The sequence below is a fragment of the Mesoplodon bidens genome (genome assembly GCF_964165515.1).
Source record: "Mesoplodon bidens genome assembly, chromosome: 2".
NCBI classification, from domain to species: Eukaryota; Metazoa; Chordata; class Mammalia; order Artiodactyla; family Ziphiidae; genus Mesoplodon; species Mesoplodon bidens.
Genome location: NC_138177.1, coordinates 99608728 through 99621503, shown reverse-complemented (window position 1 = coordinate 99621503; position 12776 = coordinate 99608728). Strand labels below are relative to the sequence as shown.

General features: G+C 39.2%; 1 protein-coding gene across 1 annotated transcript in view; it reads right to left on the bottom strand.

Moving 5' to 3' along the window:
* DPYD (dihydropyrimidine dehydrogenase) overlaps nucleotides 1-7666 on the bottom strand; it is an 811527-nt gene extending 803861 nt beyond the window's left edge. Inside the window, exon 1 of the mRNA XM_081225179.1 lies at nucleotides 7507-7666. Coding sequence (XP_081081305.1) covers nucleotides 7507-7545 — 39 coding nt within the window. The 5' untranslated portion in view covers nucleotides 7546-7666. The remainder of the gene's footprint in view (nucleotides 1-7506) is intronic.
* Nucleotides 7667-12776: the final 5110 nt, after the last annotated feature.

Sequence of the window (12776 nt, the reverse complement as noted above, 5' to 3'; positions counted from 1 at the left end):
TCCTTAATATGATCACCCTGCAGCAGGTCACGTTTCCAAACGATTTCACCATTGCCATACTGTATCACAAACCATCCGTAAAAGACTGATCAATAGCAAACTCATTGAGGAATCAGCAAACTCTTCACAGTGGTTGAATGATTTCCACAAGGTCAGACAGCAAGGGATCTCACTTATGGAGCAAAAATATCCCCAGGCTTGGCCCCTATCCCAGGATGCTTATTTTAATTAACATATAGTAAATACACATTATCTTCTATTGTTTTTCTGAAGATTTCCTCATGGCCTTTAATTAAACATACTAACATTTCTAAAGTTTTAACATGCTACTATGGTCAATTTTTAATATCATTCAAAGGATTTCACAAAGACTAAACAAACAGATCTACTTAGATGAGTCAATCTTGAGTAGGTAAAACAAGTTGAAAACTGGAGGATGAAGTTTTGGGAGAGAGGTGAAAGTGGGGAAGGGCATGGGGAGGATCAGCAGAGTGGTAGGTAATAAAATATTGGGGGAGGGAGAAGTACAGTCAGGCTCCATCCTTGAGCACCATCTGTATAAATCAGGCCTGGAGTTGACATGTAATTTTGTGTGGGTCCCCTGAGAAGTGGCCCTCAGGACTTCATTATTGATGAAGAGATTTTTCTTCAAAGTGGCCTAGCCAGGAGTGCCTCAAGGGGACATTCATAAGCACTCATAATATCAATTCCCAAGCACCTGGGAGGTAGGGACACGGACTGTCTTTAATTATTATGATAGAGGTAGAAGACAGTGAGAATGCTATTATACAACCAAGTTGAAATCCTCAAAGAAATTAAATTACTATAACCTAGTATAAAAAGTTTATTATCTGAGTCATCCTTTAGAAAGGGCACACTTTATCTTTTCCTTGTGCAAAATAGGTTGATCTCCAATTCCCTCCGTCCTAGGAATTAAAAAAGTTATAAATACAAATATAGTGTGTGCAGGGATGCTTAGAAGTCCGGAAAGAAACTTTCTTTGAAGCTAATATGCTCACTTAGAGAAACTATAAGTTTAGTCCAGTTTACACAAAGAGATATGGAGTTGGACACTTTTTCTTAAAATAATTGTATAGGGATTTCTTTTCAGAAAAGGATAACACCAATCCCTTCTACATATCATTGAGAATGCCAAGAAATCATTTTCACCAAAGCTTGGGCCTGACCTAGTCACAAAAACACTCAGAAAAACACCAAAAAATCAATCCATATGTACACTGCAGTAAAACAGCAAGGGTTAGGGGGTAGGAGAGCAGTCAATGCCGAATCTGAATCTTATTCCCCAGAGAATTAGATGTGGATAATCCTATATAGACAAAGCCTGTGCCACATACTTCCTTTGAATCTCTTGCAGCTTACACTAGAGGGTTGGTAATACAGTGGGCATTAAAAATATTTTTTAAATAGAAATAAAACTCAAAATGAAGAGGGTCTCTTTAATTTGACCTGAATTTTAAAAAAACTCCCCCATCTCACTGGTAATACTGACCAAAAGAATTCAGGAATTTTCTCATAAGTCATGTCTACAAAATTATTTCATCTGTAATAAAGCCTCACTCATAATTCTTTTAACTTCATTAACTCTCCCTTTCTTCACATATTTTAACAGCTTTTGATACCACTAGTTAATTCTTGGAGTTGAACAACATTCTAGCCAAATGACATTTACATAACACAGATGATATATGCAATAGTAATATTTACAATAACTACTACCATTCAAAAAGCACATATTTTAAGTAACAGATGCTGTCTAAGGCATTATATGTACATGACTCCAATTAATCCTTATTTATTAAATAAAATAAAATTAAATTAAAGTTAATAAATTAAATCCTTAATTTATTGCATGAAATAAATTAAGATTAAAACCAACTGACAGAGGAAGAAATGATTGATAGTCCAGGAAACAACTTGACCACAGTCACACAAATAAAAAAATAATAGTGCCAGGATTTGAACCCAGGACTGTTTTAACGCAATTTTTGTTTTTTTTGTTTTGGTTTATTTTTCAAACTAACCATGAAATGAGCTTGATTTTGTGAAATACAAAATAAAAATGTTTATACAAAAATAATGAGTTCCTGTGCTTCCCTGATGGCACAGTGGTTGAACGCCCACCTGCCGATGCAGGGGACACGGGTTCGTGCCCCGGTCCGGGAAGATCCCACATGCCGCGGAGCGGCTGGGCCCGTGGGCCATGGCCGCTGAGCCTGCACGTCAGGAGCCTGTGCTCCGCAACGGGAGAGGTCCCAACAGTGAGAGGCCCGCATACCGCAAAAAGTAATAATAATAATAATAATAATAATAATGAGTTCCTAACATCAATGTATAGATAAGAGTCTGGTGAAGAGTCTGAAAGAAGTTATATGTTGAGTTAAATACAGATGTTTCCTATCTACTAGTATAACATTTTAATTAAAAGCAATGGAAGCAGTTATAATTATAAACCCCAGGAAAGACATAATCCTATTAAGAGTTATCAGTAGTATAATTGGCTCCAGGATATCTGTGAGCACCCACATTATTGATGTTTGAGGCCAAAAAATACCTTCTGTCTTAACATGGAGGATTAAAAGCAAATGAAGTCCAGAAGGCAAACATGTCACATGCGAAAATCAAAATCCTGATTACAGATAAATTTATAACCTTAGAATGCCTTACTAAATATTTTTTAATTAAGGCAGGATATAAATGACACAGAACTTTCCTTACAGTTTTAAGCACTGAAGATTTCTTCCTCCTATGTATCATTGTGTCCATTTAGCTAAGAGGCAGAAAAGCAAATTGGCCAACTCTACTTTTCAATCTCTTTGGCCACAGTGAAGCCTAGACTATATCAAATCTCTTACAGTTCCTTTGTCACATTATTTCATGATGATTTTTTTTAGTCTCATTGTCTTCAATTTTAGTGTTTCTAATTTTGTGACTTAACTTTATGCTAATTACTAGAATTCTCCCACAGTGACCACACATGTTTACCTTATTGGAAGGTCTATTTTTCAGCTCTTGGGTTGTTGCTTGTTTATATACAGAGTTTGGTAAAATGCTGTATTCCAACAGTTTAGGAAAGGTATGATTGCTTAATGATCATCCAGTTATCTCAGCATTCTGACTAGAGATCTTCTTAGTATTCTAACTAATTCCTTACTGTAAATGTAGAGCTTTACAAAACTGGGTTTTCCTTCTAGAATGTAAGAAAGGAGACTATTGAATTTTAGCACATTTTAACAATTAAGCGGTCAACACTATCTGCTATGATTAAGATTAAGTAGATCCAATCTAAAAATCTCCCTAGTGACAGATTCATCATTAGTCATTAATCTCACAGTTTTTAATTAAACCACTGAAACTAGCCATCTACTTCATGTGTAGGAGGTAAAATTTTTTTTTAAACTCTAATGAAATACATACATAACCATCCTTAACTATAGGAATGTGCAGTACCTTAAAACCACAAGGAGCTATCATTGGAATAACTCTCCAAATTTGGAGTAACTTTCCAAATCACATAATCAGACACATTTCTACCACCCAGTTAAATTCCTTAGAAAGGAGAAATACTTTAAAATTAAGTATTGTCCACGGGACAGCTTAAAATAAGGAGAACAAGCACATTTTTAACAACTCAAACTCACAAATTTTTTTTTAATTTTTTTTTAATGCTTTAAAAGGCTTGGCAAGTCAAGATAGCATTCCCAGAGATGTGTGGTGCCCAATCAATAAAAGGAAGAAGACAAAAATGGATGCAGTAAAAAAACATTTAAGTTTAAATAAATAAATAAATAACCCATAACTTCTGCAAAGTTGAATCCTTATTCTCTCCTTTGATCTATGCACCTCCTCCCTCCCCAGGGGCAAAAGCAGTTATGATAAAGGGCATTCTGAAATACCTTTTGCTATCTCTACCAATTCGTAAGCCTGTTTTCAAAATTCTCCTGAAAATTTACTTTCTCCAAGTTGTTTCCATTATACTGCCATTTCCCAAAGCCATCATTTTATTATTTTCTTAATTAATAAACACAGAAAATTCTAGATTATCTTCTCAAATGAATAGAAGTCACAGTATCGGTAATTCAGAAACTATTTCTATTTAACTCTAAAAGCATTATGATTTTGTGGACATTGGACTGAAATCCTTTTTTTATTCAAGATAAATTTGAAATGAGTTTATAACCCCTTATGAGTCATTAACTGATAATTCTAAGAATAGACCTTGACTTGGGATTGTGGAAACAGTAAAGGGGTGGACAGCAATTTAGTTCAGCTATAAATACTTACCAAAAATACTAATATCCAAAGAATTAATTAAAAGCCCACTGTACCTGCATACATTTTCATTCTGCTATACTTTTACAGTAAATTCTCAATTACCCATGTCAGTGGAGGGGAACAAGACATTGAACAAAAGTGAACTCTTCCAAAATCATTCTTACTTGCTTTTAAAAGTGCAGATACTGACAACAGACCAGCTGTCAGTTCAAACTAAATGAATTATTGTGAAGGTATTGCTGAGGTCAGGGAAAGTGATCAATGTCTGATATTCACCTTTCTTGAAACCTTCCCAGGAGAATTTGTATTCAAAAGTCATTCTTGACAAAATTTAGCTATATCCAGAAAGTAAGCCCACAAAGCAAAATAACTTTTAAAAGTATATAGCTACCATTAATGAACTTTAAAATAGTAGTTATTTCACAGGCAGTGATTTTCCTAAGACAGTTGTTCTATATTTTTATTTTTTAACATGTTTTGTCCTTTTCCTAACAAGATGTGAAGTTGTGACATTTATTTATTAATTTTACATCTTGTCTATGTTTATATCTTGTCTATTTTATATCTTGTTTATTATCTTGTCTATGATTATTTTCCTTACTTAGCAGATGTGACACAGAGAAGCTAGGTAACCTAAACAAAGTCACCTATCTAAAAAGGGGTAGGCATAGACCTCAACCACAGGCAGTTTGCTCCAGATCCCAGGCCCTGAACCACATTAATAGGTCTGGAAAAATGTCTGACTTCTCATACATCTGCTACCATTACTACAATTACAATAATTTTTTAGTATATGAGCTAGATTCTATTGCCTAGTATCTATTACCTACTAATGCATTCTTGCTATGCCTATCTTCTGGCCCAGGGTTATTTCAGTTTTGGAGTCTGGTGACCTTCTGACTGTTTTCTATGCTCCCAACCCTTCAAACCCTGATGCGCTACTGGATTGAGGCTAGAAATATGGAGTGAGCACACAAAACAACTTTGTAAGCCTCAATAACTTTTTTCTCCAGAAACAAAAATATTTCTTGGCTGCTTCACTGAAACCTGAGGTTCTATAGGTAGCTTAAGGAGAAAATTTAGTCACTATTATAGCGGGTTGTCACCACCACCTTCTGTTCTTTTCACATTTATCAACTGAACACTTACTGTTTTATACTGATAATTTTTTTTAAAGATTATGTGCTTCTCCACATATTTGAGACAAGGCAATGGTCACAGGCAGATCAATCTCTAGACAATGATTTTAAAGAATTCATTCAAAAAAGGCAAATCCAATGTATACATTCAAATTTGATAGAAAATTGAAACTTCATAATTCATTCCGACTCTTCCAAAAAAAAAAAAAATGAGCTTTGGTGAGTCAATAGGATCACCTGAGACATCTATGCTTGGATGTGTTCCTCTAGATTTAATGTATTTTTCCTCACTGCATTATATTTTAATGATTAATTTCACATCCTTTCATGGTACTCTAGCTCCTGAATCATGGGTATTACTATGAGGGAAAAGAAAATTCCCATGAATGATGAAAGATGTTACTGATTAAAGTGTGGTGCATATATAACTACATAAAAGGTGAAAAAGCTTGAATGCCACTATTCTATATCAAGTAATATTGAGCCAACTAAGCTTAGATTAAGGGGAGTAAATGTGAGGGTTTGACGTTCTTAAATGGTCTTAGTCGAAACATTTCATGAAATTAAGCTGGTCGTTAATATTTCACTGGCATCTTTTTCCTTAGTGTAATATGGTTATGAACTGATTTCATGGACAACTGCAAAAGAGATACAGATAAATTCAAAAGCCATCTGCCCTCTGACATTCTTATCTCTGAAATCAGTACATCACTACTACCTAACACTGTCAGAAACGTACTATTTGACTTAGCTTCAAAAGGGGGGGGGGAAGAGGGGACATCTGGTGAAGTCAAAGTAACAAGGACTAAAAAGGACAATGACGTAAATCAAGTATCTTTTACCCTGTGCATGAATAAATACTGGGTTAAATATATCATATTGATCAATATGAAAAAGTAAACTATCCACAAGAGAAACTACAAGTAAATTAAGTAGACATGTCCACATAATACACTTTGGCTCTTATTACTAGAGTGGATTTTTCAAACCAATGTATGGAATCTGGAGAAAACACTACTATAATCCCCCAAACAGAACACAAAGTTCCTTCAATCACTGACACAGATAACACAGTGGCAACACAATAGCAAAAAGCAGCTCTTCTGCAAACAGGTGGTTTTAAAATTTTACTTAAGCCACTGAAAGGACTAAGGAAAGGAAAATTTTTTCACTCTAAGGAAAACATAGGCGTGCACATACACGTTTTACCAGCGTAGGAGACTCAAATTTTAAAAAGCCCCAAACAAAACACAACAAAAAACTATAAAGCAGTTTATTTTAGCTCAAAAGTGCTGACATTGGGTTAGTACGTCTAAAATCATTGTTTGTTATTATATCTGTCTCATCGCATACATAAAGGTCTTAGGGAGAAGTCAAAGGAAATAGTCATGTATTTCAGGGAGGACTTTATTCACAGGAAGAAAGATGACATTTTTACAGAAACAGAGTGCAAGAGAGAATCAAAAACTTGACGAGAGGAAAATACAGTTTATTTTGTATTTCTGAAGGCACTGTATTTTTCATGTTTTCAATACCTTATCCCATTCTTCCCTATGTTATTTTCATAAGCAATACTAAGGCTAGCAGGGGCTGCTATAGCTGACACACAGATCTTTATTCCTATGCTTTCCAAATATGCATTATTCCGCGACTGGAGGTGGGGCAACAGACTGAAGGTGTCCGGAAAGGCGAACCGCTTACAGGGGCAAAGGGGAAGGTGCGGGATAGACTGCGTGAGAAATAAGCGCTCCTTTGAGAAAATCCATCTCTCTCGAACACTCGTGGTTCTTCAGTCACTGCCACTCAGGGACTTCTTTAACCCCCACTCCGAAGTAAACAGCCAGGTCCCAAGCCAAAGAACACCTCTACCGTCGCGGGCCCCCCACTTCCCTCCCTGCCAGCCCACACGGGTCTCTGGCTCCTCGCTCGTCCGCCTCCCCCGCAGACCTCCCGCGGAGGCAAAGTTTCCCGCCTCTCCCACTTTCCCCGGCCCTGCGGTGGCCGCGGCGGCCTTCTGGGCACCCGCCAGCTGCGTCCCCCGCCCTCCCTAGGCGAGCCCACGCGCAGTCGGTACCTCGATGTCCACCACGTCCTTGCTTAGCACAGGGGCCATGGCGTTGCCCACAGCCTGGAGTCTCCTACAGACGAACCCACCCCGCGTCCTCAGGCTCCAGCCGGAGAGCAAAGCAACAGCTTGCCCGAGCGCCCGCGGAAGTGGAAAGCAGAAGGCAGTCGGCGCGGGGGCGGGGCGGGCTCCGGGCGGTGACGCCCCCGGGGCGGGGCTGCGCGCTCGGCCCCGCGGTTCCCCGCGCGCCGCACCGTGGGCCGAGTGGCGGGAAGGAGCCCGCCCCCTGTCTCCCGCCTCCGCCCCCCAGCCTAGAAGCTTGTTTTCCTTGTACTCTCGGAAGGAAGGGAGGGAGAGAGCGCTCGCTCTGGGGACTGGCCTTTGCTCTGTAAACTGTTAAAGGCTGAGCTAGGTACGTAGGGGCCAGATGGGATTAAAGGTAAAAACAGTCGGCGCTCTAAGTAACTAATTACTCCTTTTCTCTCCTTCCGCAGGAGCCCTGCGAGGTGCAGAGACATTGTCTTATGGGCAGCTGCATCTTCAGAATTCCTCAGGGATAAGATAGTAGTAAATGTTCCTCAGGCCATCCAGCAAATAGGCGGGAGCAGGCAAGGTCAGTGGTCTTCTGAGAATTGACAATCCCTGGGGGCAGGGGCGAAGAGAAAGGGGGCCCGGGATGGAAGTGAGCAAAAATTTCTACAGACAGAAGCTGCAAGTAGCAAGTCCTGTAGGTGGTATAAAATCAAGGTTGTATTTTTGCAGTGCAGTCCGTTCTAATGTCTATTTTTAAAAATTGTTCTAAAATGTGAAGCTCTTTTGAAGAATTGTTCTTTATGTTTTGTTCTAGAGCTTGCTGGGGAGAGGGGAAAGATTTCATTTAGAGACAGTCTCAATCCAGAAAATATTCTCCTCATCTTTGAGTGTATCTGTACTCCAGACGTCCCTCCTTTCTCCCTCCATCGTCTTCTCTTCTCCTGTAACTCGTCCTGCTTACTTCTAAGGCTTTTATCACACTTCTTAGTCCTCTTGGCTAGATAGTGAGCACCTTGGATTCTAGTATTTCCTCTTTATCATTATTCTTTCAACAAATATTTATTAAACATTTTCATTCATTCAACAGATATTTAGTAAACATTTTCAATTACCAAACACTGTGTTAGGTGCTCTACACATAGTCTTCAAGAAGACACATCAGTCTCATGGAAATTTTACTCAGAGTAAGGAAGTGAGCAAACTAATAGGATACTGAGGTGCCTGCTTGGAAGATTAGAGGACTAGGACAGAATGACTGGGGTGTGAGTGTTCACTACCTTGAGTGGTTAGGAAGACTACTTTATTTTTTTTATTTTTTATTTTTTTCTTTTTGCGGTATGTGGGCCTCTCACTGCTGTGGCCTCTCCCGCTGCGGAGCACAGGCTCCGGACGCGCAGGCCCAGCGGCCATGGCTCACGGGCCCAGCCGCTCCGCGGCATGTGGGATCCTCCCAGACCGGGGCACGAACCCGTATCCCCTGCATCGGCAGGCGGACTCTCAACCACTGCGCCACCAGGGAGGCCCAGGAAGACTACTTTAAACAAACCATCAGATTACCGTCCAGAACCTGGACAGAGGCTGGATACATTTTTCTTAAATCTAATAGTATATTAAGAGAAAGTAGAAAGTTACATAGAAACCTTGGACTATTCTTGACTCCCCTTTTCTCCCACATTTAATGCATCCCAAGCTCTCAGGATTCAACCTCCTAAATGCATCTTGGAACATTTCTTCATTTCTCCTTCTTCACTGCATCCACCAAGATCCAAGCTGCTGGTATTGCAGCTTCTACTCTTACCCCTCTTCCCTCCAGATTGAGCTTTAAAAAGTATCGATTGGCTTATCACACACACACACACACACACACAAAGCATAAATCTTTCAGTGGTTCCCACTGTATTCAGAATAAAATACAAACCCATAGTGACCTCTGAATAACCTGCTCTTCCCCTCTTCTCCAACCACACCTAGGGCTACCCTTGCCATGAGTCATTATGTTCCAGCCACAAAGTAACCTTCCCATTCTCCAGCCACTTTTCTCCCTTTACACATGTCCTCCATTCTACTTGTACTTTAGGTTTCAGAGAAACCTTCCCTGACCTATCCCCACCACCAACAAAATTAGACCCACCCTGTCTCTGTTGTTCTCTTTCAGGGCACCCTATTTTTGTCTCCATAGCCCTGTCAGATTTTATTTGCATATTTATTTGAGTGTGATTTGTTTAATATCTGTCTTCTGTTTAGAATGTAAGCACAAGGAAGGGAGGGTCCACATCTGGCTTGGTAGCCTACTGAATATTCAGTGTCTAGGCCAGGACTGAAACATCAGACCAGGAATACTAGGTGACGGAATGAACTCAGTAAATCCTAAAGTTAGTTTATGCAGTAAGCAATTCATGTTAGAAACTTTAGTTTTACTTTACAGTTTCACTTTACCATATATTCTTCACAATGTTCCACTTAGTCCTGGGAAGTAAAATCATAGTATCTATCAATGATTTTCTAGTTAAAATGTGTCAAACTGACTACTTTTCTTTTCATGGAGTAAAGTTCCAAAGTCTGATTTCCTTCATCGTCCTACGACCATACCTTACTCACCACCAAAGTCATCTATATCCTCTTTCTTGGAGATATTTTTTATATATGCATACATATATCATACATACATATACACATATTTAGAAGGATAGAAAGAGATATACACATGTCTGCATTTATCCACATATAATATGTATATAATATGATATATATAATTTTAATATGTATGATTCCTTCTCCAGTTTAACCAGAAAGTTTCAATAGTCAATTTCCGGACCACCAGAGATATGGATTTATGTGTTGTTTTAGGTTGCACAGTAATACAAATCTTATCAGTTAGCAATCCATACTTTAGTTGTCCAAGTTATCCTTAAGAGTTAGACACTATATTTCCATTTTGATTTTATGTGATTATTATTCTCCTAAACCACCATAGAGGATAAAAGCCCAAAATATGCTGTCTTTCCAAAGTGAGAGCTTCTTCAGTGATACTCAATAATCAAATAGAAAATTTAAATGTTATTTTACCATCCTCTCAATCTCACCAAACATGTATCCTATTCTGAGATATTTAATTAAGGCATATAATCACGTTGCTCACATGCCACACCTATACTCCATGATCAGTGATGGAATCTAGTAATATTTTAAATCCGTTGAAATTCTACATTAAACACAGTTGTACCTGTAAATAATCCAAGCTGTGTAAAGCTTACTGCAAATGCATTCACACTACACTTTTTTAAAGTTGTAAATTATGATGGCACTTGTCAAGCTGTCCCTCCATCTGGAAGCACAGTCAAATATCAGGTGTTCCACGTTAATTTTTTGTAGGCTTTAGAGGGACAGCATATCAAATAGTGTACAAATTTATCAAAATGCATCTCAGCCTAAAAATTTACATTACACAAATGAATATTATTATTATTACCATAATCAGAAGGAAGGCTTATGAGTCATCTTTCATTTCTGGAAAGTTATTCAGTACCATGATTTTGGAAACACAATAAAAATTTAGATTTCCATATGCTTTTATTTCCCCTCTTTAGTCTAGGATTAAGCAATTTTTAAAACATTCTTTGGGGGCTTCACTGGTGGCGCAGTGGTTGAGAGTCCACCTGCCGATGCAGGGGACACGGGTTCGTGCCCCAGAGAGTCCACCTGCCGATGCAGGGGACACGGGTTCGTGCCCCAGTCCGGGAAGATCCCACATGCCGCGGAGCGGCTAGGCCCGTGACCCATGGTCGCTGAGCCTGCGCGTCCGGAGCCTGTGCTCCGCAGTGGGAGAGGCCGCCACAGTGAGAGGCCCGCGTACCACAAAAGAAAAAAAAAAAAAAAAAACATTCTTTAGAAGATGATTTTCTTCCAAAAAGTCAGAGCCTTTGATTTAGCATAAAACCTTTATTCCCACATCTGATTTTCTTTTTTCTTTTTTTTTTTCTTTTTTTTTTTTGCGGTACGTGAGCCTCTTCACTGTCGCGGCCTCTCCCGTTGCGGAGCACAGGCTCCGGACGCGCAGGCTCAGCGGCCATGGCTCACGGCCCAGCCGCTCCGCGGCACGTGGGATCCTCCCGGATCGGGGCACGAATCCGCGTCCCCTGCATCGGCAGGTGGACTCTCAACCACTGCGCCACCAGGGAAGCCCCCACATCTGATTTTCTAAGGCCAGATTAACTCCTGTCCAAACTGACCAAGAGGATAATGACTAAAAATCAGTTGGGCTCAAATATATCAAGTATTCCTGCTCAAAAAGGTAATAATGTATATATTAGTCCTATTTTATAGAATAAGCATGGTATAATTTATTCAGCTGCATATGCCATGTATCCTATATAAGCCTGCATGTGCACATGCATACACACATGTGGGTGCTACATGTATGCATATATATTATGTAATGCCATAAAAATCACAGATAACAAAGAGAAAATATAAATTCCTGTCACAAATGTATTCAATGATTACTTATTGAATGCTATTTTTTCAGGCCCTGAGATAGGCATTAGTGATACCTCAGTGTACAGTAAAGACAATGTCCTTGTCATCACAAAAATTAAGGCACTAGTTCAAAAACTCATACTGTCACATAGTGATTTTGAGTAAGTGATTTAAATGAATGGGATTATTATGAGAGGTAAATGACAAAATATGTGATATGTGATAGTATTTTGTACATTGCAAAACACCATGCAGTGTTACACGTTAAATGTTTAAAGATATGTTCTCCAATGCTCATATTCCAGAACTACACCATTGGGGTATGGTTGACTATGAATGATTTGGGGTAAAATGCAGTGTGAGTTGGAGGTTTATAGACTTAGCTGACTTAAACTAGGGGAAAAATATCCCCTAGAATGAATATTCCCTGAATTTCTGTCATTATCTCGAGGCCTTTTTCTCAGGCTTGTTCCTTCTCTCTCACAATCAAAACTTACCATAATCCCAGCAGCTGGCAGTTAATAGCTGTCTCTTGGTTTTCTTGCTGAGGTTTTACTCTGTCATAGTTTCAAGTGTGTTTATATTTGGGATTGAGACAGAACCTTACTGAAATTATTCAGTGTTTCTTTTGGTCAACTGCAGTGGATGTCTGATGTGCCTCACATGTTCCCACCCTTCCCTGCAAGTTAAGACTAAGGTACTCATTCTCACAGCTGCTGGGTGTGTTGGCAGAAGAGTGACTTTGCTGAGTCACTCTTCGGAAATTGCCC